Source organism: Amborella trichopoda, chromosome 11 (assembly GCF_054954075.1).
Source record: "Amborella trichopoda isolate Santa Cruz 75 chromosome 11, AtrichopodaSantaCruz75HAP2 v2.0, whole genome shotgun sequence".
Taxonomy (NCBI): Eukaryota; Viridiplantae; Streptophyta; class Magnoliopsida; order Amborellales; family Amborellaceae; genus Amborella; species Amborella trichopoda.
The window spans coordinates 28023983-28051110 of NC_142346.1; the positions used below are offsets into that span (position 1 = coordinate 28023983).

General features: G+C 35.7%; 1 protein-coding gene across 22 annotated transcripts in view; it reads left to right on the forward strand.

Annotated features, from left to right (window-relative positions):
• Positions 1-17007: 17007 nt before the first annotated feature.
• LOC18448181 (DEAD-box ATP-dependent RNA helicase FANCM) overlaps positions 17008-27128 on the forward strand; it is a 69519-nt gene continuing 59398 nt past the window's right edge. For 10 of the 22 annotated variants that reach the window (XR_016044779.1, XM_088852246.1, XM_088852248.1 and 7 more), the window contains exons 1-5: positions 17008-17088; positions 22393-22735; positions 23022-23165; positions 25784-25866; positions 25988-26102. Coding sequence is in view for 8 of the 22 variants with exons in the window: in XM_088852246.1 (XP_088708372.1) it covers positions 17062-17088; positions 22393-22735; positions 23022-23165; positions 25784-25866; positions 25988-26102 (712 nt within the window). In the remaining 14 variants the exon portion in view is untranslated. Of the gene's footprint in view, positions 17089-21086; positions 21178-22386; positions 22736-23021; positions 23166-25783; positions 25867-25987; positions 26103-27128 lie in introns of those variants that run through there. The other 12 variants (XR_016044775.1, XR_016044777.1, XR_016044778.1 and 9 more) reach the window with 4 other exon arrangements.

A 27128-nucleotide genomic window follows, 5' to 3' on the forward strand; every position in this document is an offset into this window, starting at 1 on the left:
TTACTACCAGCCTCTCCTTATTCACCCCGAGGATAAAAGTATATAAAAAATGATGTATAACAATATGTTCTTTGCAAGACCTTCTATTATGACTCATTGTGTCGCATTGCTTGCACTTTAATGCCTTAATGGAGTGTACAGCCTTGTATTTTCTTAGTTGCGTCTTCAGCCTCTCAGGAAGGCGTGTCGTACTAGGTGGCAACATTGTCATGTTAAACACATCAGTCATCTCGATATTATCCAAGACAATCCCAAAGGGTATTTGGAATGCTCTTTTGAAGTATTCCACTATGAAATATAGGTTGCAAAACACAATGACATCCGTGCATGTGGTTAATAGCCACAATGGCATGACTACTCGGTATGCCACTAATTTGCCATTTCCTACAAGTGCATGTCCATTGAGTTAAATCGATAGTGAATTTCTCCCCTGCATAGTGGATCTCAAATTGTGTATCCGTGGCTGATATAGTTGTGTGTAAACATCTTAGAGTAGTTCTTGGGCTTTCGATACTAGGATGTCAGTCCACTTATTAGCTGATTCCCTCTTCCCTTCAAATCTGCACATCAACTTTACTCTTATGTCTTCACACATTATAATGATTGGCTTGTTCTAAGCATGTAAAATCCAATTGTTGATTGAGTCAGCCATGTTCGAGGTAAGCTGATTGAATCTAACGCTTGGAAAATGGCCATTTGTCCAATATTTTGGTGGGATATTCCTAATCCACTCGTATGCTTCTAGGTCGGCAGACAATAAAGCCGACATTTTTTTATCAAACTCTAGAATGGTCGTTTTGCAGGCAGCCTTCCAAAATAGGATCAGTAATATTGTTGTATTTGTTGCTTTCTTCATAAAGATCTTGAAGTTTTTTGGTAAATGTTGCATGCAAAATGCTAGAAAACATATCGAAAAATATTTTGTTATTGCTTTTGGTAGGTTTTTTTGTCAATCTAATACAATTGTCAAGGCAAATAGATTGACATGCTCATCAAGTACATCACTCAGAATATTCAACAACCAATATGAATTTTGGTAGTTCTCATTCTCGACCACTACAAATGTTATTGGGAAGATGACATCATGAACATCTATGACAATCACGCACAACACTATTCCTAAATATTTTCCTTTGAAGAATTTCCGATTAATACCCATTAGTGGCCTGCATCCATTAATAAAACCCATAATACATGGATGAAAAGTAATAAATAGTCATTTGAACCTGTCTTCATTTTTTGTGTGGATGCAAACTTTGGTTCTAGGGTTGATTCTTCAGAGCTTCTTCATATATAACAGGAGGTCTTGTATTGTTGGACATGTGGCCCATCTTACATTTCCCTAGCAACCTCTTTGCTTAGCTTGACACTGTGATCGCGTTAAATATCGTTTATAATATCTTTAGTTGCAATCTTATGCTGGTCATGAACATGTGCCGTAATGTTTTTGCCACCCAATCACTACGAGCTAGCGACTGATGAACCCTCCCCATTGGACCACTACATGTGTGCTCCTCCTTAACTATGAAATTCACTCGGAAGTCTGTTGTACTAGCAACTCTTAAGCATCACACTTGCCACGTACATCCCTCTGCTTTATAACTTGCCCAAACTCGGCCCTCCTCGCTTTTGACAAACTTCAAAAATAAATTATTATGGACAACAAAATCAACCAGACGATGCTAACATTCATTAAAATTTTTAAAATATTGGGCAGTTTTCAAAACAACTTCTTTACCAATTCCTCTACATGGTCTCTCAATCAGTTCAATATCATCCATATCACGCTCTGGTAAAAGCTCAAACTCAATTTATATTTGGACGGGTACCACTTAGTTGCGCTCTAAGTGATCAGGTAAAGGTGCATTAGACCAACTGTTAATAAAAGATAGAGTACAATAAGTTGAGTTGAGAAAATCACAAATATTTGTGCACTTTGACGATTCAAATAAAACAAATCAGAGATGAAAGTGTAAATTATACATGTACGTATTCCTTGTCCATCCATTACCGACAGGTTCTATCATTTGAAATTATATCGATCTCCACTCCGGCTCTATTACAAATGCAATGCAAATAACAATACTCGAAGATTTCCTCCCAACATATAAGATACATCTATATCATCACTTATGTCAATCGATTTAACGCCACTAGATAGACTTGTGTTGTGATATCTAATAGTCAACTTGTTTGGATCACATGACGTCAAATTCTCAAAATGACTTTTTAGTTGCTCCAAAGAACTAATTCTGTGGTACTTTGTAACCTTCAATTTTCCTACTTTGTAAAAAAGACGTATATCATTTAGGTTCGTCTCGAAATACCCACTATATCGAAATACCAGTTGTACTCCCTCGGTAACCATTGTCGATGTTATTGTATTAAATGAATACCAAAATTCAATTTATAGAGAAGAAATGAAACAAGCCATTAAAACAATGGGATATGTATAATACATAACGAAACATTCATTGATGGTTCGTAAAATATGAGTTTTACATAGATCAGGAAAATTGGCTTGGTCCATGGAGCAAGACTAAGTAATACAATGTACTAGTAGATCAATCCAATATTAAAACTAAGTCAATTATTCAATCCAATATTTAGCCGAAAAATATCTACTTCAAAGATAAATTACATCTATCAATACAAGCACAAAAAATTGCATTTATTAAATTAAATTTAATGAATAGTTAAAATAGAGCAACAGTAAGAAATGTATTGATCACGATGAGACAGAGAGCAAATACACTCAAGTTTGTGTGTTAAAGAGATAAACTATGAGAGGGTGAATGGTCGAGTAGGAGAGACAGATGGAGAGAGAGAGAAACTTTGTGGGAACCCTAAAAAACGGATTGTTTTAGCACAAAAATTTTTGTATATTCAATGACCAAAATATAATTTCGGATTTTAAAGAACCAAAAACTATAAAATTTTGGATTTCGAAAATAAAAAAATTTACTACTTTTTAGTACTTCAAAACCTTAAAAGGGCAACTGTGCTATTTTTAAAAAAAATGTTATGCAACAAAAACTTCATGGTATTTTCGTAATAATGCTAAAAATAACGGATATATACATTATTTTCTCTAAATTATAATTGAGCAATATCATAATTAATGAAAAAAATTAAATTTAAATCATAAATTTTAATTCATAAATAAAATTATTTTAGTGTACGTAAGATCACTCACATATTCATTTATTTACTTGACACTTTGGCGATCAAAACAATTACGAAACAAAAACACATGAGTTGATTGCTTTGTTGCTACAAATCGAACGTTCATTTTAATAATGTGGTTTTGAATTGGGTAATATGGCAATTTCACTTTTTGTGGAATTATTTTGTTATCTACGATGTAATGTACACCTCATATTGTTTTAGCACATTGTACAATATTGGGAAATTATCATAATTATACCTTAATTTTCGCTTAAATGGAAAAAACCATCAACTTTTATAGACCTCGTCCACACCCTTTTTCCTCATTTTAGAAATTTTTTACCAAAATAGCCTTTATGGTAGTCGTATTACCATAATAACTATCACATTTGTTTTTTAAAGAAAGGGTCTGGGGTCGTGGTGGAAGCATCTCCACACCCAGTTACCACATTGTGGTATCCATTCCTACCACTCACACCCCAAATTAATACCTTCAAAACGTAACTCCCTAATCTATAGAAAAAAAATGAGTAGGGGCATGTCTTCCCCACTGAATTACCCAAAAAACAATTATAACATTTTATACGGTACTTAATATGCCGTAATAACTTCAAGTACTATTATAGTACTCGAAAGACCGTAATGACTAGTGCATTTTAAAATGCCTCTCATTACGGTACTTTTACCGTAAAGCCTATCGCATCTTATACGATATTTTAAATACCGTAACAAATTGAAGCCTTATTACGGCACTCGAAATACCGTAATACTATCGTATCTTATAAACCCTGCATGAAACCCTTTTCTTCTTTACGATATTGTTTTTGCCTTTTTAGGGTGCCTCTATTCTTCTCCTCTCCTTCAAAATTTCTTGACGCTCTTACTATCTGGCACTCAGTCTCTCATTGGGTCTCTATTTCACTCATTGCCCTCATTTCATCATATTCTCCTTTGAGGTAATAAATCTTTCCCCAAATTATTTTTTTTGAGCAAGTTTCAAGAGTACTTTGTATCATTTCAACCAAGTTAGGGTAAGTACGATGTGGTCATATACTGATTTGGGCTCATATGTTCTCATAAATTGATTCAACATTGCCAATTTTAGTTTTTTTCTCTGCTTTGGACAAAATTGGGCGAGTTTTCCATTGTTTTTTAGCTTATTTTTTATTTGGATTTTCATGTTGCCATTGTTGAAATGAGTGCTCTGTACTATTTTAGGTTGATATGTCTTTGATTACCAGTGCTATTTGATTTCTATTGGTGTGATGGTGGTTATCAACTTGGTTTTGGGCTAGATGTTTTGAATCTGGTTGATGATGATTATGCGATGGGGATTAGTGGTTTAGGAACTTGATTTTAGTTAGGTTTTAGCAGTCTGCAAAGAATTCCTCAAGGGTGGTTTGCGAGTTTGTGAGCATAATTTTAGACAAAAATGGTCTAATGTGAAGGTTGTGCTTTACAAGAACAAAGTTCAGTTCTGTTTTATTGCATGGCATTCTTCTCCTCCTTTGCTTCAAAAGGAAGGAATTCTTCAATTTTTTACTTAGGTCAAGTATTTCCTTTTCACGCCATTTCTTTATGAAGGTTTATTCAAGGCAATTTCTTGGAATTTTTGTTGGTTTTCACTTGAAATTCATATGTTTTTTGGGGTATATCAACAGTTGCACACAATTAAAGTGAAAAAGGATTACACATTCTAATTATAATGAACTTAAAATGGGTTAGCTTTTGGGCTGGTGGGTCAACTTTGAGCAAGGATATGCCATTTTGTCTTTTTGTTGTTTTGTTTGCTATAGTGGAAGATTGTCATGAAATTCCAACCTTGGTTGAAATAAGAGAAAGCATGCCTAAATTTGAGGAATATATTGGTGGTTTTGGATTCAAAATTTGGAAACACGCTCCATATATTCATAATGAAAGTAACTCTTGCCAATGTTATGTTTGTTTCAGTGAATTCATAATGCCAAGGCCCACTTGGATAGAAAAACTTGGCAAAATGTGATGAGATTTCATGGATCCATCCCTTCACATGGCTATTGTGTTGATCGAGAGTTTTGTTGGGATATGAGATGTTTCCCCCTAAAACAGTCATTTATTTATTATGGTTGTAAGTGCTGATCACAGGGTATTAAATATGGATTTTAGATGGATGATTGATGGTTTCATATGGTCTTTATAAGACTGTTATTTGTTCCCCCCTTCTCATGCTATGTATTCTTTCATTTTCTTTCACACCAACTTCACGATTACTTCCAAGTTGTGTTTGATTGAAAATGGATGATAATGGCTTTGTGAACAATGATCACGGCCAAAGGTGCACCTTACCCTGGAGGTCTTGAGATTCCTATATTGCTTACAAGACAAAGACAACATATATCATAGATGATTTGGGACGGAGATGTATGTACATGTGTTCCAAATTATATCATTTGCATATCATGTTGGTTAAGCAATTTATTTTATTTTAATATTTGAATTCATAAATTCCATTTCAGGATCAGAAAATCCCATCAGGCTTGATGAGAAGGCCAATGCACTTACTTTATGGCCTTTATCAAACAATGATCAAATTGACTTGGTCAGGATACCAGATGACTCACCATGACCATGGCACATTGCCTATTATGATCGACAGGTGGCACGCAAAGACGAACACCGGGCACTTCATTATAGACATCAAAGAAGATGATGCTGAATCTTGAAGATACATGGAAAATTCTCCGATTAAGGGTGATTAGTATAGCTGTAAGTCTTAGGAGAGTGGAGAAGTACGAGGATTTTATAGTCCGCATATGAAGACAGTTGCCACCAGGTACCAACCATTCTATTATCCGGGTGACATGGTTGAGGAACACATTTAGACAGTTGTCACATAACTATAACTGCAACACCCTGTTATGACATACCCATGCATACCTCATACATCTAGTCAGCTGCACAATCTTTGCATATTCCACAGATGGTATGGTGCCTATAATATATTCCTTGCTTTTTGAGGATATAGATGTAGTTGGTTATTATGCATGGGGTGCAACTGTCCTAGCTTATTTGTTTCGAGCCTTGTCAAAAGTTGTTCGTATTGATCACCAACACCTAAATGGATTAGCCACTATTTTGCTGGTAATGCTATTATGTTAATGTTTTGATAGTTTTTTTCTAAAGTTTTGATAGATATTTTGTTGCAATACTTATTTTTTATACATGGATTTCAGTGTTGGGTGTACGAGCACTTCAAATTGTGGCACCTAGATCCCTCAGGTGGGCCCTCCTAGAAAATGAGATAACTCTCATAAGACAGGAGACCAATAACGCACAGATAAGTGATGTTAGTATAGAATAGTTTCATTAACTTTATTTATTTATATTTTAATAATTTTTTTGTGCAAGTTATTTAGTATAATTTTTTCCTGTTTTTGTTATAGGTCATATGGACCCTATACAATGATTTCCTGGTGTAAGAGAAGAAACTGAAGTGGCCTTATTGTTTGTCAGACTGCTTTGTGTCATACATACCTCATATGTGGACACATTTGTGAGGGATACATGTCAGATCGTGTGCTCCAGTAGTTTGGACTTCACCAAAGAATACCGGGTGATCCCTTGCAGTAGAAGAGGAGGAAGAGAAAGGGGAAGAGGCCTGAGAACTGGGGAGACAAGCTTCAACCTCAGATAGATTTGTGGACGAACAGGCTAGATTATATGTGTCAGGCAATAGATTGCATATTCAATGGGAAGCTAGCACAAGAATACATCGAATGGTATAGGCTAAATACTAGGCCCTTAATACATAATCCATGTAGGAAACATCCCTCCAGATTCACACCTCAAGGTTATCGTGACGAAGATAGAATGATAAGAATATTTTAGAATTGACACTACTTTATTCACGACTCTTTCATTTTAGAAATCTCAATGGTCTATTTCATATGACTTGATGCAGCCTAAGGATATTAACCATGCAACCCAACTTGTACATCAATGTTACATTTCAAGGAATTGGGAACTAATTAAGGAAGCATTAGAATCTCTGAAATTATACGACCCATAAACTATAGGGGAGAAGATGAGAGGGGATGATGATGTCTTTGAGGATATGGAGTTGGATGGGGAGATGGAAGATAACGTTCCAATATGGCACCCTTCTTGACCAGATGAGGAGCCAAGTAATCTATCCCCACACTAGTTAAACCGGAGGAACTTAGATGGGGTCAGCAGTATAAAATTCGACAAAAGCGTTCAAGTTGATTTATTGGTCTAGCTGTTTTTGTAAAGAGGCCAATAGTGCTTATACGATGTAAAGAGGCTAGTAGTGCCCATAATAAGAGGCTAGTAGTACTTATATTATGTAAAGAGGTCAGTAGTGCCTATAATAAGAGGCCGGTAATGCCTATAGTTGGTTTTTGGCATTTTTGTGATATTTGTATATTTATGTTTTATTGGTTCAATGAGTTTATACATTGGTTCAATGAATTTATACATCGAATTCAACTTCAGCTGATTCAAAGTAATTGGTTTAATATACAATATAGAATTTTTTGTGGCAAAGTGTTACTTGTTAAAGAATTGTTAACAATTTTGCAGCAAAGCGTTAGACTAAAAAACATCAAATATGACTGAACTAGCAATGCAATTTACATAGCCCAAAATCCCTAAAGTTTTTCACAAACTCAATTACTTTTGGTCATTACGGTCTTTTTTGTACCATAATGACCAATCTAAACATTATCGTACTTTCAAAACTGTAATGCTAAAAACTATTGGAAAAACTCCTGGAGTTTTTTAGCATTATGGTCTTTAAAGTACCGTAATGCTTAGACTAGTCATTCAGTAGAACAAAGACCGTAATCCGCATTGTGGTCTTTTTTTTTGCCGTAATGATTAGTCTAAGCATTACAATACTTTTAAGACCGTAATGCTCAAAAACTACTGGAAGACTTCTGGAGTTTTTGAGCATTACAGTGCTAAAAGTACCATAGTCTATATACTGGTCATTATGGTACTTAAGCTACCATAATGATCATTACGATCTTTAATGTGCCGTAATGATCAGTCTATGCATTACGGCACTTTCAAGACCATATTGCTCAAAAGCTCTAGAATTTTTCCATTAGTTTTTTAGCATAATGATTTTTAAAGTACCATAATGCTTTGACTGGTCATTATGGAAAAAAAAAAAGACCGTAATGACAAGAAGACATTGAGTTTTAGAAAAAAATTAGGGATTTTAGGCTGTATAATTTGTATTGATGGTTCAGCCATATTAGTTGTTTTTAGTGTAACGTTTTGTCACAAAATTGTTTAGTATACAGATCTTTAACAAGTAAGAGCGGTATGTAATGAGAGATGACTTTCAATCGAACTGTGTGCACTTTTAAAACAAGTATCAGACATTTGAACCAACATAACATTATATATTGTATATTGAACCAACAACTTTGCATAAACTGAAGTTGAATTCAATGTATAAAATCATTGAACCAAAATCAAATCAACAACTTTAGAGATTTCATAAATTAAACCAAAAAGTCATATCAACAGGAACTACTAGCCTCTTTACAAATTCAGAAACAAAAAAGCATATTAAAAAATATCAATTGGCTCTGTTGACCTCTTTACATCGTTTCATACACGTGATTTGCATGTCTTTCGGTTATGGCCCATAACCTCGCAGTAGCTACACTTAAGAGGCCTAATCTCTTTGTATTATCTTTGTCTGCGTTGTTTCTTTGGCCAACCCATGGTTCACCTTGCAATTGGTGGCAATACTTTGTTGTAAAAACCATCTTTGGCAACTCAAGTGCTTCAAGCATAGGGTTGAAGGGAAGGGAATATGCTCAATGGTACATATCCACTATAAAATAAACGTCGCAAAACTCAGTAACATCTTGATGCCTATGATCTATAGTGGCGATCGCATGACTGTACGACAACCCACTCACATGCTACCACCGACAGCTACATGTATGTGTCACCAGATTAACATAATATTTCTTATCTACATTGATCTCATACATGCCATCATGTACCTATATGATTGTATGAAGGAATACGGACATATCCCTCCTCTTATCTATTACCTCTTGAGACTTCGGTGTATGCATGCCAGTCCACTCTAAGGACTTGGCCATCTTCTTAGAAAATTTGCCCATGAGTTGAACCCTTAGGCATTCAAAGAGTTTAATGATGGGCTTTTCCCGAGCCTTTAATATCTACATGTTAAATGATTTGGAAATGGTCGATATCAGATGATTTTATCTACACCCCCAAAAATATACGTCTGCGCAATATTTTGGATGTTGTAGCATGATCCAGTCATAGGCCTCAGCATTTGCACTCTTAATTTTTGTCATATACTCATCGACGTCTGATATAGACAATGCACGTGCATCTTTCCAATAAAGTCTTGTGAGCACTGAATTTCTAAAGGTCATTTTTAAGTTCTTGACAAGGTGATTCATACAATAGCCTTACTCACTGGCTAGGAAAATTTTTTCAATTGCGGCTTACAATCCTTTTTTATGATTCGAAACAATAGTCAATACTGGCAAATCAAGCCTCTTGCCAAACTACACATTGAGAAGCCCTAAAAAAAAAAAAAGTCCAACTTGGTATACTTTCACTCTCAACCACTGCATATGCTATGAGAAATATATTTCCATTCACATCTACCCCAACTGCAACCAATAGTATTCCTTTGTATATTCCCTTCAAAAAAGTCCCATCTAGTCTCATCAATGGCATGCAACTATACATAAAGCCATACAAACATGGATGATTGCCTATAAACACGCGCTCAAACTTATCATAAGTCTGAGTAATCATCAAGGTTACATGATTAGTGATTCGGATCTTACGAAGGTACTTGGTGAGATCCTCGTATGCCTTCACATGTGAACCGTCATTTATCTCTTGTGCAACCTCTTTGCCCCGCTATGCTTGTCAGTAAGATAACATGACACCGTGATCATGTTGTATATTATTAATAATATCTCCATGTGTTAGATTAAGCATATCATTCAAACAGTCTTTGATCTTGCTTGCAACCCAGTGGCTTCGAGCAAGCGGCTGATGAACCATGCCTATTGTGCAGGTACATAAGCGTACGTTTACAAAGTTCTTCATCCTGAAGAAATTTGTTGTATTAACCTTCCAACAGTACACTCACGATGAACACCTATCTGCAACACACCTCGCCCATATACGTCTCTCCTCGCTTTTTCTAAACTACATATTAAAGTTTTGTGATATGGCATAATCAATATGGTGATTATGACATGCTTGTATGTCATCAAAATCTTGACCTTGTCAAAGTACAACTTCGTAACGGTCAATCCTAATGGGGCTTTCTATTGGATCGATATCGTTAATATGACGCTCGATTTCTGAATCATGTTCATCTTTTACGCCTATGTCAGCAACACCTTCACTCTAAGCTACTTACTCTTGTCGGGTACCGTTGTTGAAAATATATTACAAGAACAAGTGAGAATTATCCTAACCTATAACATCTGCACTACAAATATTGTCAAATAAAAAATAATGAATTTCATTGCAAACTCCTTACATGACCAATCTTGATGGACCATTATAGGGCACTGTTGGTGGTCAATATTAAGTGAAGTCTGACTCAATAGGTTTGTTTGACATGCATATAGCAATGGGAGAATACCCTTCCACTATGTTTGCAATGTCATCATCATCATCGTCAATACGTACCATATTCATGTTACTTGATAACCCAGAGTCAATATACCTAATAGTCATGGTACTTGGGGTATAATTTGTTACTTTTGACAAGTGAGCCTTTACTTGGTCGAAGGATGAGATCCTCCTAAAAAATATAACCTTCTGGACCCCATGATCATACAAAATACGTCCATCACTAAAATTTCTCTTGAAAGAACCATCAAAGCGTAAAGCGATTTTCACTCTATCGTTACCCATTATCGGTGCGAGCAAGCCAATCACTGTTGAGATCTCCAATTTCAAATGGAAACAAATATGAAATGAAACTTTTTAGGATGTGTAAAGGTTTCAAAATATTTATAAACACATTGGAAAATAGCAATGCATGTATAACGGTTTCAAAATATTTATATATAATGAGGGAGTTGCATTACAGAGGGACTTTAGATTGCAATATAGATGCCACAATATGAATAAAGATCTAAAACTTATTTATGCAATATTTTAAACAAAAACAATCCAATGGCCAACCCAACTACATCAAGTACTATAAAAAAAACAACATAATATTTCTTACAAAATGTTGTCATCACACATCCAAGGAAATATAATTAAAATCTTAACGATTTTGCTGTAAAATGGTATTGGTGTGTATGTTTGATGCTCACGGATTAGGAAATAGCTCTCACAGACCTTGTTTAGAGATTGAGAAATAGTAGGAGAGGATAGAAAATGGATGAGAGATTAGAGAGAGAGAGAGAGAGAGAGAGAGAGAGAGAGAAATAGAGAAGAAGCTAAGGAAGAGAGATGTGAGGTTAGAGAGAGGGATGGGAAGATAGGATTTTAGGATGAAGAAAATCATGGAAAAGGTAAGAGAAAAGCGTGAGAGTTTTGCGCGGAGAAAATAATGCAATATGATTACGGTACTTTACCGTAATACATGTGAACTTCATTACGGTACTTAAAGTACCGTCATGCTTATATCATAGCATCACGGTCTTTCGAGTACCATAATAATGATCCTAGTTATCACGTCATTTAAAATGCTATATAAAATGGGGTGGTCATTACGGTACTTAAAGTACCGTAATGCTAGGGTTTCACAGTAATACAACTACCGTGAAGGCTATTTTGGTAAAATAAATGTCAAAATTAAGGAAAAAAAAGTGTGGCTGATGTTTACGAAAGTTGAAGGTTTTTTTTTTTTCCAATTAGACGAAAATAAAGGTATACTTCTGATACTTTCCCTACAATATTCGCATCAACTCTAGATGATTTCTTTAGAGCATTTACTTATGTGAAAAGAAATTAAATCGATCCATAATTGTTTTGATCATATTTTTTAATTGCATTCCTAATAATTACTTGACTTGCAATCTCAATAATTATTTAAATCTTTTGAGTACAACTATTTCTTAATCCCTTCCCTCCCTCCCTCCCGCCCCCTCCCCCCCTCCCGCCCCCTCCCCAACCCAAAAAATAAAAGAGTATACCTCGCCTACTCTTTTGCTCCCCAAAATTGAGGAAGGCCCTGAGAGTTATGACATTGATATTTACGAGTACATGTACCTATACCTATAAATAATATAAATATAAATAATGCATATGATATGGAACATTGAGGAATAATGTTGTATAATATTTAATCAAATTGTGAACAAATCAAGAATTTCAATACAAAGCAAATCCCCCTTAATCATGCAGATGTTAAACTTTGTATTGTTATTGCTATTAGTATTACACGTAAATGACTCAAAAAGTCTTTTAGAGTTGACACCTAAATTTATGACACAAGTTGAGCAATCAGTACTGCATAGTACAACTACAAACATAACACACTACACTGCTCTAAGCAGTAGGATTAATATAAAAAATATTTTTAATAAAATATATTTATTTTGTTTAAATTTGTATTGTTATTACTATCAGTATTATATATAAATGACTTAAAAAGTTCAAAGTTTTTAGAGTTGACACCTAAACTCATAAAACAAGTTCAGAGAGCAATACAATATAACATCACTACAAACACAATATATTGTGATGCTCTACGCAATAGTTTACTTAAGATTAATATAAATAATCATATTTAACAAAAATGTTCTGATTTCTCTTCAAGGATTCAAATCATGTACAAAAAACAATATTTCTAACCAATTGGTATTATTTTTGTTTAAATTGGTGCTAGTCTACTTTTATAGTGTAGACCTTATTATCTACACTTCTTTTGCACTATGTTTTATTTTAAACGAGTTGTTTACCACCTTACGTGGTAACCCAACAAACCACGTTCATGTAGTAAGACACCTTTTATAAAAGGTGTTAACATTTTAAAAGATCTCTCTCATGCTATACTCTCTCTCTCCCTCTAAAAAGGTATTTTAACTTTAGAAAGTCTCTCTCTTATACCTCTCATCATACTCTTGCTTGCACTGCAGCACCTCATGCTCTCTCTCTCTCTAAACCTCTCACAATCCCTGCTCTACCCTGCCTTTTCTCTTTCATAGCATTAAGCTTCATGGCCTTCTCGGTTTGGAGTGAAAACCTTGTAAATAGTTGGGTCACAGAGAATAATGAAGCTAGCCTTTGAATACACTATTCATGGCTGCCGTTGGGTTTCAGCCATGAGAACAATTTTGCTTTTCTTTTCCAAATTTCAAGAAGATTTGTTATTGGATAGTCAGAGTAGCTTTAAGAGTGAAGGTATCGTTTCTTACGGTTCCATTAATGGCAAATCTATCATCTTGTCTTCTTCCTGGTTATGCATTGTGCCTAGTCCCTGTAATGCCAAGGGGCCGCAAATTGTTACCTATGGTTTTAGAAACGGAGCAAAGACTCTGAAAATGAAAATGGCCTCCACAATTCCTCTTCTCAAAGTGACACATAAAGTGATCTCATTCTCCTAAAAAGTAGTTTGCTTTTAATACAATTGTGTTATTTTCATCCATCATCTTTATTTTATAAGTTTTATGTGTGAGCGATCACATTTCCCTATAAAATAGTTATTTAAAAACTGTTGTTTCCGTATTTCTGTTTATCAGTATGAATTTTGATATTGTAAGTATTATGTGCAAGTGGCCTTACTTTTCTTGAAAAACAGTTGGCTAAAAATTTGGAATTTTGTGTTATAAGGTTTACATTTTTATGTAACATGATTTGTGATATGTTTGTTTATTATTAAGGATATTAAACAGTTGAGAATGATGTATTTACCTATGGATTTTTATGAGAGTTCTTCTATTAATAATATATTATTTATCATGTTACATTTCAAGAATGTCTCAACCTTTCTGGAATTATTGCCCAAAATATTTGACTTGCTACTTACAGATATTTCAATGGAAATGATTATTATTAAATTGCTTCAAGTGAATTCATGTTAATGTTTTCAATGATACTTTGCATATATGATATTATTGCTTTATGATGTTTAAAGAGTTTCAGAGATAATTTGAGTATATAAGTGGACTTGCAGTGATCGTTAGGACCTATCCGGTTATGTCGGTAGAGATTATTTGGACTCATCCGGGATGCCGATGAGGTATGATTGGACCTGCAAAGATTGTTAGGACCTATCCAGTTACACCGGTAGGGACTATTTGGACTCATTGGGGACGTGGGTGAAGTATGTTTGGACCTGCAGGGATTGTTTAGACCTATCCGGTAAGGGCTATTTGGACTCATCTGGTATGCCGGTGAGGTATGTTTGGACCTGCAGGGATTGTTTGGACCCATCAGGACGCTGATGGGTATATAGGTGACCTACTTGGGAAGTCAGTAGGGTATTTTGTGAAATCCTTTGAATTATGCATTTTTGTTAAAATGTTTATATGCATTTCAATTATTTGGATTATGTTTAACTATTTATTTGTGAAAGTGCAATTTTTATCTATAAATGCTTTTGCTCGCAATTCTTCCTCAGGTGGTTTTTAACATACATTCTTCAAATAATGTTTATATCTTCCAACCATGATTATTTTTTAGGACCATGATGGTCACTTATTGAGTAGCCAAACTCATCTAACTATTGTAAATATTTTTCAGGGTAATTGCAATCTCATAGTTCGAATACAACAGGACCATATTTGAAGAATTTGTAGGCATGATTGACATTCCCCTTGTAACTTTTGATCAAATGCACCATTGTAATTTTTGTTCTATCAAGAGATGTAAATATCTAGCCCTTCATGTTAATATCGGTTGTGGGTAGACTTTGTACAGATTAAAAGAAATGGAAAAATTTGTTTTGGTGCGAATATAGTAGTAGAAATTTTAAATTTGTTATATACATAGATAGTATAAGAATAATTTGTCGCACATCAGGAATATTAGTAAACTTGGGGTGTGACAAAATGTTCCTATTAATTAAATGTTAACTTTGAATCTTAATAAACTATTTATGACTTTATAAGTATAATATCACCTTATCAATCAAATTAGAAAATTTCATTTTCTAAGTTTTATTTGTTTTGATTCAATACGAGTCGCATATGTTGTTCTTAAATTTTTCTTATAGTTATTTTACCATTATCTTTCTCTAGATAATTCTTGAGCAACTTAGAGCTGACACCTAAATCCATGACACAACACAGAGTACATATTACTACCAGAAATAATACATTGCATTATTCTAAGCAGTAATTTTCATAAGAGTAATATAAATTTTTTGTTTAATTAAAAATCTTCTAATTTCTCTTAAAAAGATTCAAATCACTTGCGGATCATAAATTTTATTGAATCATGTAACTAAGAACCAAAAAATTGTCTACACAATCAAAATCAACTATTTAAATATTATAAAATAATAAAAAGAAAAAATAATTTCATTCCAAATCCAAGTCTAGGTCCTGGCCGACATGGACTCAACCCGACCTGTTGCCACCCCTCCAAGGAAGCATAATATGCATGCCCAACTGTAAAAAGGACGCCCATGGAATCTTCATAGTTAAGGAAAAAATAGAAGGTTTCAACCTCATACTGTATGGGTAAGGTGCACTTAAAAAACTGACTATTGAATGTGTGTGCTTCTTTCAAGTTTCACTTCTTCCTTTGCTGCTTCTTCTTTTTATGTCCGTAAGATCTTTTCATCTACTCTGTATCTTGTTTATAAGTGTGATCCTTATAAGTTTATAAACTTTGGTGTGCGGTGTGCTTTATCTTTTATCTGGTTGTTGTTAGCTGTTCACATCTTGCTGTTTACTTGTCGTTGTTCATATCTACATGTTTGCACATCTATATCTGTTTCCATGTTGTTGTTCATATCTACATGTTTGCACATCTCAATTGGTATCTGACATAAAGACAAGGGGGTTTCTAGTCCTAAAAATAATTCATCTTTTAATACATTGTCTGGGCTATCTATTTTCATCATCAACATTACGGGAACTTTAAGTTTCATAATTGGGAGCAACAATAAATTTTTATATCATTGCAAAGTCTTTGTGAAACATAAACTACATTTTCAACGTGGTTTTGAGGCGTACCTTACTTCAATAATATAAGGTTGACCCCTTATACAAACCTCACCCCATATTTAAAGGTCGTGGTTTCCATAAGGTTGCAACCTTAAACAATCCAATTAAGACGCACCTTCAAATTTTATCATAATATATAGTTTTGATGTCAAATATTCTTAGGATCATCGCAAAATATATTTTAATAACTAACTATAAAATTTTAAACTCCAAAAATGCTTAAATTCAAGTAGATCTATAAACATATCAAATCTTGAAAATGGATGGTCTAGATAATATGTTGTAGGATGCACTATTTTTTCGACCCAAAGTCCTTTTTATTTATAATCATGCTTCCAGAGGTTGAGATGATCAATCAAATGGTTTTTCTAACATTAAAATAACCTTTGCCGATGGATCGTCGAGGTGCATCGGTAGAGGTCGAGATGATCAATTAAATGGTTTTTCAACATTAAAATAACCTTTACCGATGGATTGCCGAGGTGCATCCTTAAATCTTAGGGTGAAAACATAGTTTCACATGGGAACTGCTTCTCGATTGTTTAAACATTGTTTAAACATAGGGTGAAAACATAGTTTGGTGGGGCGCGATTGTTTAAACCGTGCTCGGGAGTCTCTCTCTCTTCGGGGGCTATCTATGAGAAGCCCTATATTGAAAAGCAATGGGTGATGCCCTATCAGCGCTCCAAATTTAGGTTTCAGTGCGCTCTGTTACCTTCATCGATGTTCTAAAATGGCCTCATGCTTCGCTCTCGATGACGTGGGTACCTTCCACTTCTATTGCTCCTAATTAGTTTCCTGATGTTTTGTCGATTCCATCTATAAGCGTTTTGTTCTGATTTAATGGCATATCCAATCTTAAAATAGTGTGAAAATGTCAATTTTAATGTACCTAGAATGATGGGTTTTTTTCCTTGACCTTTCAATATGACATTTGTTAGGAGGCTTCACGAATTAAATGGCCACTTTCTTGAAGCCCATCTTTTGAATGATTAGGCATGGCATGGTTTGCTAATTACATTATTCGCTATCTTATCAAGTTGCAGAATTTTGCAATTTCATCTAATTATTTTGCAAACAATTATTTGAAATGGATGAATCACTACGTAGTTTATGCCTTAATTTTCTAGTGTATTGATCACTATCATTTGAAGTTGTAGAATTGTGCAATGTCATGTAATTATTTTGCAAGCGATCTTTTTATCCCACTAAGAAATGGGAAGTCAATTTTTGATGTCTGGGAAATGCGCAACAGAGTAAGCTGTTTAAAATCATCCTTATTGTTCCATATTGAAGGTTATTGAATGTTTGTGTTTTGCTTTTGCTTCTCCATAAACATATAGTATCTATTGCGAGCACAAGTAAATGTATAATTTCAGGTTATGTAAAAAATCGGAAGAGGTTGTCAATGTTGGGTGGGATTAGGGGATACATGGTACTTCTTTTAAAAGTTTTCTGCAGTTTCTGCAAAATCAGGCAGAGGACTTTCCACTAAAACAAGTGACCACAAATTTGGTCGAGTCCTCTTCAACTCTGCCTTTGACAGCCGAGTCGAGTACTCTGGTAAAACATGCAGGAATTAAAAAATAATAAAAAATCATAAAAGTTATATTGATTTGTAAATCATTATATATTCATTTTAAATTTAATTTTGATTTTTTTTTCTGATGATTTGTGAGTTTTTTTATTATCATATGACCTTATTTTTATATTTTTGTCCTGTCTTTTGGATTTTTCTGAAATTTCTTCAGCTATAAATCAATTTTATAAATCCATCATTTATATTTTTTTCCATCTTATTTGATCTTTCAATTCAGTTTTTACTTTAGTATTTTTTTTATCTTTAACAGTTTTTCTATTTGTTTATTTTTGAGGCATTTTTTGGCTCTGTACACTATGCGCGCGAGAGCGAGCCCGAGTTACTCGGATTCGGCAGGGCCCGAGTCCTAAGCTTGGGTTGAGTTTTTGAATAGTGACTAAAACCCCAATATCTCTCATGCCTTACACATGATTCCTTCGAGATTTTGCTGTAAGAAGCTAGATTAAAAAGAAATAAGATAAATATAACTTGCCTTGGGGCAACCTGTAACATGTTCCAAACCAGGCCCTCCAGAATAGTTGAATTTTGCAGAAAACCAAAAACCGGACAAGCACCTTCTAGGACTTGCCGCACCCCATCAACACTCCCGCATCAACGACACATCTCTATAGTAGACTAATTCCCTTTAGGTAACACACCAAAAACCCGTTAGGTATCATGTACCACCTCCATCTCTTCTCTAGAAACTCTCAACCCAAAACCATAAATTCTAGGCACGTTCTCTCTTGCAGACCTCTCTCTCATCCACATGAATCTCTCTCTATTTGGAAGATGGATGTGGTGCAGAAAAGAGTGGGCTACCCTTTATATAAAGGTTCATGGGGGTAGAGAAGATAATAGGTGAATTAGTCTTCTATTATATTTAGGAGAATGATATTGTGAGAGGCCTGTTCTTAGCCTTCTGTCCTTGCCTAACCACCATGAATCAAGGGTGGATATTTCACCCTGCTCTCTAGGAGGAGTTGTAGTCCCACCGCTCTTCTACTCTAGATGATATGCGATTAGGTCTTATATGGATTCTATATCTTAGTTAGATTCTCATAACCATTTTCTAACTAGGACATGGTCCCCACTTAAGATCCAACTCTAACCACCTATGTTTGACAAAATATGTTAGTTAGATTCTCACAACCAACTTCTAACTAGGAAATGTTCCCCACTTAGGATCCAACTCTAACCACTTATGTTTGATTTGTCAAACCAAATATTAATGACCTAACCACTTGGATTTGATTTTGGATTTCAAATTCGAATAGCACATCCACATGGGCTCCACGCCCATCTAGAAGAAATGAAGAATTAGTGGGCCCCATGCTTGATCACTCTGACCATTTGACCTCAACGTCGCACCCTATGGCCACTGGGTTCAAGAGGGTAAAAAATTAACCATTTGTGGGCCCATATAGACACTTCATGTGTCCCACAATGGGCCCATGCGGGCCACTAATTATGCTAAATAGACTGACCTTTACAACAAATTTTAAAATCAAAAGATTCTTATTATAGAAATATTTATTTCAAATAAATTTCCTATGAAATACACAAATAATAACATAAAAAGACAAGTTGCTAAGTAGAGAAAATAAGACTAACTTATCTTCTTGAAAAACCCCATGAAAAAACTCTTTAAAAACCTTAGAAGAGTGCTCTGGTATTGAAACCAAATCCTCTACTGGGCACTCCATGACTACTCTATGACCTCATTTAAGCCCTAAACCAACACAACAGGCCCATGACACACAAGTCTCCCATGCAAGGGGCTCATGATTCTCCTATCAAGCTGGCAATGCATGCCATAATCTGCAATTAGTCATAAATTCCAGGTGCACCCCTCCACTGCACAGACTAGGAATACTTGTACAAGAGTTCCAAGGTATTCTGCTTTTATGGGAGGCTCTCTCATCACATGCATGCTAATGGTCACATTGATCCAACAAAACTGGTCACACCGGCCAAAAAAACTTCAGTATCACACAAATCCAAGGGAACTAGCAGCACTTGTCTTGTGTAGGATTCCATTGTTGAGGTTTTCAGGCACTGCTTCTCACAAGACCCTATACGTTCTACACCATAGAAGCCTCTTTCATCTCCTATCCACAAATAATACGTACCACCTTGGCCATGCTGACCTCAACAGGGGACACTTGGACCCTCTTCAGCAAATGCACATTATAGGACCAACCTTGAACTCCCAAGGGTGCGGTTCACTCTCTTAGCCAAGGCTGTGTTTCACGCAAAGGTGAGATTGATGGAATCCACTATGTCTCAGATAGTGTCCAACTCATCCCTTGCTCTTGGTACCCAACTGGCAACACTCCCACTCAAATTGAGAGTAATCCATAGAACATAAAAGCATGAGGACATGCTCTTGGGGAACATAAAACAAAGCTTTAATGAAAGAACCTAGTGGATAGGCATTCAAGGGCCACAAACTCCAACATGTCGTGAGCATTTTCAAATATCCATACATGTGTAGTTTCTCAAACATATTTCAATTTGCATGATCCAGTTCAGTCTAGCTTTCTTGTGTTGTCTTCTTTTTCCGTACTCTCCATTTTCCCTATTATCCTTACTCCTTTTTGCCCCATGTATTCATTTGCTTCTACTCGACTATTGTGTATCTCTTCCCTTCCAACTTTGGATGCCATGTTTGTTCCATCCTCTAAAATTAGGATGTTGACATTGTTTGATTATGATGCTTGAAGTTTGGGTTACCCATATCTCCTCCCATATGCAACTCTATGTTGATACTTGATAATACTGCTTGATGAATTGCCTCATATCCTCTTTTCTATGTACTAAGTGTACTGAAGCCAGTGTTGGGGCCAAAGAGTTGGGGGCAAAGAGTTGGGGGTGGGTGGTCTCATTTATTAAAGTGAAATTCATTCTGCGAGTAGATTTATCTACCCTCATTTCGCCTGGCTGATTTACCAAGCAATCGACAACATTGCACCATTTGTTTTTGGTATGTAAAGTGGTGGTTGTAGATCACATGTCATCCTCCGTAACTCTTAAGGAGGCCAACCACATTCATTTCAATTTTTTATATATTATATTTTCTGCATAAGTTGTATGGTTTCTTATGGGATGTGTTTTATTATCTATTGTGTCTATGCATCTGTGGAGAAGACTAATAGTATTTGTGTGTTATTTTATAGCGTATAATGCTTAAATGCACTGTTCAAGAAATCATCGAACCAGCTTGGAACCATCTGAGTCGGCTCAACAACTGAGAGGAAACCACAACAAGTACCCCAAATGTGGATCGCATAATTCAACTGGTTTTTTATTCAGTTTTTTACAAATGGATCTTCTCCTAGCTCCCTTTCAGATCCGCAAAGAGTTTTTTGGGATAAAAAACGTATTTTTTTTTTTGTGGGCGGGGGGTTGATAAAAATCTCTCCATTTTAAGGCTTCAAACCGCAATCTGCCGCTTGTTCAATTTTTCCCTTGTTTCTCATCCATTTGTTTTTGAAATTTGTTTCATAATTTTTGTTTTGATGCGCTCTAACTGATACACAATTTTTGGGCACCGGATTTGCAGATGTTTTTTAGGTTGCCATTTTGGGCTATTTTGGGCAAATCTTTTGACTCGCCCTTTGGGCGATTGGGTGGCTTCGAATTGGGGTGGGGATAGAAAGGGGGAAGAAAGGAAAAAATGTGGGTTTTTTTGGATTTCTTCTAATAATTTCACTGGCTTGATGAGTCAGTGTAGTCAGCTTGGAACCGGTGGGGTACTGGTTTGGTGCCCTGAGCTGGTTTTCTAAAGACTGCTTATATGAGAGCCCATAAAGCTTGTATGACAGTGTGTAGAAACCCAAATGAGTATGACAGTCTTCCTCGCAACTGTGTGCAGAAGAGCACCTTATATCTTCAACATTGGTTTCTCTTATAGTAGTTTTCCTGCTTTTTCATTTTTCTTTATGGGATTTGATTGTACTTACTTTTTCTTTGGTTCAGATATGCAATCTATTTTTGTGACATTATACCTTGGTTTCCTCTTTCATTATCATTCCTTTGTGTACTTCTGTGCTTTTTCTGCTGAACTGAGGTTGGGCCTGCTGATGTTTGTTTGTGCTAAAGACTGAGCATCCTGACCATAATATTATAATCCTTCGATGGAATTCCTTCCACCAATCCTATTTTTTCTCTACCATATTCCAGAATAGTGGTCGATGTTAGTTTTATGTACAAAACCTGTAGTATAAAAATAAAGATAAAAGAAAACAAAAAAATAAATCATGATTTTATTATTTAGTGTTCACTAAATATTCCTATTTAATTAAATTTCTCCTTTTGCACTATGAATGTTTTGTAATTTTACACAGAGAAACTTGTCAAAGTTTTTTTTTAGTGGTCGATCAATTTATCATGTCCTGCTGCCTAAATAGATGCCAAAGACTATCGTTCTTAGAACCACTTCTTCATTTCCTTGTGTACTCTAATATTTGCTAATAGCTGCAGGAGTTTGATTGGGAGGCTGCTGTTAAAGAAATTGATGATGCGTGTGAGAGAGTCGCCTTGGCTTCAAATACAGAAGATTCTGATCAACAAATTTCCATTGATAAGATGGCAAAGCCGAGCTCTGTACCATGTTCTTATAGGAAATATCATGAGCCAAATAATGGTGTTGGTGGCCTTCAGTCCACTCTTGATAGATTTGTTCAGAATAATGGAAATGTGCTTGGAAATTCTGAATCCTTTTGCACAAATGTGGCTTCCAGTCATGAAGTAGAGGATACTATGGAGAAATTTTTTGTATCTGGTGCCATTGACCCAGAGGCAGCTAAAACTTGGATTTATCCAGGTTGTGGTTCTCTTATGGTTATCTGTTATTATCCGTGTGGATCTTCTCTAGATTGGCTTCTACATTATTGCCAATAGTTTTTAGTATTACCCATTTCTTATTTCTATTATTTATTATTGGAGTTTCAATTATCTTACTCCAATTTTCATTTTTTTTTGGGGATTTGTTATGATTATTTTCTTTATATTGTAAGCTAGGCATCTCTGAAAAGTTTAATTGTCTGTTTTTTTGTTTTATTTCTTGCATAATCTGGTGGCCCGTCTGACAAGGGTTACATCTTTTGCAGTCAATGTTCCTCTTCGGGACTACCAACTTTCTATCGCTAGAACTGCCCTATTTTCCAACACTCTAGTTGCATTGCCGACAGGTCTTGGGAAAACACTTATTGCAGCTGTTGTCATGTACAACTATTTCAGATGGTTTCCTAAGGGTAACTATCTTTAGATCTTTTATGTATAGGATTTCTCCTGTGAAACGTTAACTCTTCTTTTTCAAATTCATTTTTTGCCCTTGTGATTGTGATTAGGAACAAAAACACTTTTTGATGGCATATGAACTGGTTAATATTTGCATGTGTTGCTTTGCAGCTTAAGGGTCATATTTCCTTTTGCATTTGGGGTTTGAATTTATTTGCCAGCCCCTTGAGAGGTGATTGTAGCTGTTTGTCATGCCTTTCTTTTTGTTTATAAGTATTTGTGGTTTGTCATGGTCTCTATGGATGTCTGGTGCATAGTTGTTGGAGACGGGAGCGGGATCGGTTCGGGATTTGCCGAACCTCCCTATAGTGGAAGCTTTTTGGGGTTAGAATTGGCATTCGTACAATGAACAAGACAAGGAACGAGATCCTTAGGTTTATGGGAGCGAGATCCGATATCCCATGTCAATTGGTTCAATGTTTGGACTAGCAGGAATCTATGCTCCACTATACATAAAAATGAGGTTGTCAAGTACAACTAGTACGAGTTCCCTTGGTTAAGGAATCGAGGTTTAAGTATGTCATATAACGGGGTCCCTCTTGTTCTAATATCGAGATTCTTAACTATGCTTGATATATGTTTTAAGTCTTAAATATCACTCTCGAGAATGGTTAACTATGCTAACTTCTAGTCGGGAGAAGAGGCTAAAGCCGCACCACGATAAAGAAGTATCAACGTCTTATCTTGCTGCATTTGAGAAGTACCTAGATGCGAATGAGAGGGGTAGAATATGACAACACAGTGATTTTGTAAGTAATAAAGGAGTCTTCTTACTCCTGGCATCCATTTCCGATAGAGGAACAATGCCAGCTACTTCGTAGTGGGATCTATACTAGCTATTAAAGTGTTGTCTCAGAGTGTCAACTCTTTATGTGCTGAGAAGTGCTGGAGTACATAGTTATATTCACAGTGTTAAGCGTAACAAGTTAAATGCTCAACGCTTCGAGTCATTGGTTTATGTTCACTACATTGACAGGTTGTTGAGTAGACTGCGATCAGACCATGCAGAGAAGTACAAAGGATGGGATTTTCATCCTAATGATGACCACCTCAGAGTGCTCCATTACCAAGGCTTGTCCCTCCCACAACATCTTTAGGCCATGACACAAATTTGGCGTGCACCATTCTCTTGGAGTCCCCATTAACCTAGAATCCTACCACTCAAGGGTCATCTTCTTCGAATGTAGTCTCCATTGCTTCTATTGTTTCTCAAATGCTGGCTCTTCGAAGGAGCAAGAGGACAAGATGAACTACTCTTTCTTTCTCTCTCTCTCTCTCTCTCTCTCACAGATGTAAAAGAAGCTTTTTAAAGCTTGAAATAAAAACGTATATTCTCATCTCACAACTAAGAGGATTCATCGTGTGACTTAAAAATCTAAAATTATAGGACATTATAAATATAAGATTTTAAATGAAATATATATTCTCACAACTAAGAGGGATGGCTTGCACAATAGGACGTAATAAAACAATGGGTCACTCTAGACTATACCTAGTTCAAATTAAGAATCTAAAATAATGGAACTTCGTGCTATGCAAAAAAGGGATTGGATTTTACCATCATGGGACTTATGATTCCTAAAGAATGGGAACTTGGGACAATGACGATCTCTAACCTGGTATCATCTATTAATGAAAGTAGATCCCATAAATATGGAACCCAAGATTTTAATGCACCAAAACCTTGGACTATGGTTGATGGGAGCGGGGATCTGTTTGGAAATGGAACTGGATTTCACTTATGATGGAACGTGGTCCCCTTTTTTCGGGAGCGAGATCCAAAAATCGAAAAACTGGGGTCCCTACAAGATCCCTTGCAGTAACATTGAGATCGAGGTTCTGGAGCAGGATCATCACCCTACCCACGAAGTTCCCTTTACTATGGTCTGGTGTTTTCTTCAAATATTTTTCTGTTGCTAGAGTGGTGTTTCTTGTATGGTTGAATGACTTTATTGGAGTAGCTTTTCAAGAGACCGGCCTCTTGCAGTCTTCTTGCAATCCAGCTTTTGAAGTAGCCTCAAGCTTCTAACATATCTATGAGCCACTTCTGAATGAATTTCAAATGTCTTCCCAATTGTTTCATATGAGTACATAACTGTATTTATTGTCTTAAGATATATTTTAATTTTCATTGATAAGGACACGTGCAGAGGCATAAATGTCTTTCTGCCTGTACACCTGCTTCTAATCCTTTTTGGATTACATTAAATTGAGTGAATTTACTCTCATTCTATGGATGCAGAAGTTAGCAGAATGCTCTTTACACTATTATTTGTCTGAATATCTTCCTTATTCCTTCCATGTACTTTTGAATAGTCTATGTCAGAGTATGTCGGCTTGAAATAGATCCCTATGTAGCATAGAAATTTTTCTGATCTTTCTCATGGTTCTGCATGCTCCTGGATCCTCAGAGGTACACTTCCTCTGCTTTATCTGGCTTGAGTATTTTCAAAATTCATCTTTTCTATCATTCAGAGTCCTAACTATCCATCTCTTTGCACGTCCTTAGGAGCAGAAGTGTTTCTCTTTAAACTAGCTTCAGGTTGTTGCTTTTATAACATATTTATGCCAGGGAAAATCATATTCACTGCTCCAACACGCCCTCTGGTCCTTCAACAGATTGAAGCATGCCATAATATCATGGGTATACCACAAGTATGTTATATTGCTCCTTAGTTATGGCTATTGGTGAATTTGTGTTTATTGCTAAAAACCCATTGGAATTTTAGCTTAGATTTTGCATTTTCTGAAAGGAACGAATTGTTACTGAGTGCAGGAGTGGACGATTGATATGACTGGTCAGATGAGCCCTTCAGCTAGATCAAGTTTTTGGAAGTCAAAGAGAGTCTTCTATGTGACTCCTCAAGTGCTTGAGAGGGATATACAGTCTGGTGATTATCTTGATTATGCTTCTTATTATTCATGTGATCAGTGCTACAATTTTTTTTTTCCATTTGTGGATATTCCTAGGGACACCTGGAAAGTAAAGAGGTTTGTCATTTTGATGCTTGGTGTTCTATTGGACTCACACTTTGTCTAGTGATGTTATTGATACCAATAACGGAGAAGCTTAAGCTCTGTTTATTGCTGTTGACTAAAGCCACCTGTATTTACATTGTGTTCTTCATGGTGAATTATGTTGCTACAGAAGTATTTAGTACAATTTGCAGTTTATAACGCATGTGCTTGTGCAACTTGAAAATTGTAGATTTTTAGTGAATGTATAAATACTTTTTGCATTGGGCTTCTTGTAGCCAGGACCTTTTTTATTTTGGCAAGCATGGGCCTTCAAGCTGGGCTGTGAGACTAAAAGCCCCAAAACTCTACAGTCTACATTAGGCTAAACTTTGTAGGCTAGTTAATGAAAGAAATATGTTGATAAACAACTGCATAATTTTCTGGTGGATTCGACTCTGATGTGACTCATGCATCCCTTATCCCATTTTCTTGACCTCGTTCTCTACTTTCTGCACATCTGGATATTTAGCGAATATGACAACTTATTCTCTCTGCCTAATTTCATTCTTTTGTAATAATTTGTCAATGGAGAACTTAATTTTTAATTGTTATAACAAAACCTACATTTCATCTTATAGGTTGAAATACAATGGCAGCATAATACTCTTCTGTCATTTTAACTTCTATTGGTTGTGGTGGAAATGGAATTATCTCCATTCATAAAAGAAAATAAAAGTAATGGGAAACCTTATGATATATGCTGGCAAATGTAACGTGATAAGTGACCTGGGGCTTATGTGTACTCAAGTGAGTCAATTGAACCCCAGTATTTTAAAACTTGCCAAGGTTCAACATGGACTTAGGTGAGTCAATTGAAACTGGCAGCTTGCCAGTTGCATAGGATCCCCGACTCACTAGTGGGTTTACTTGTCACTAAACTTTAACAGTGAAAGTGACGG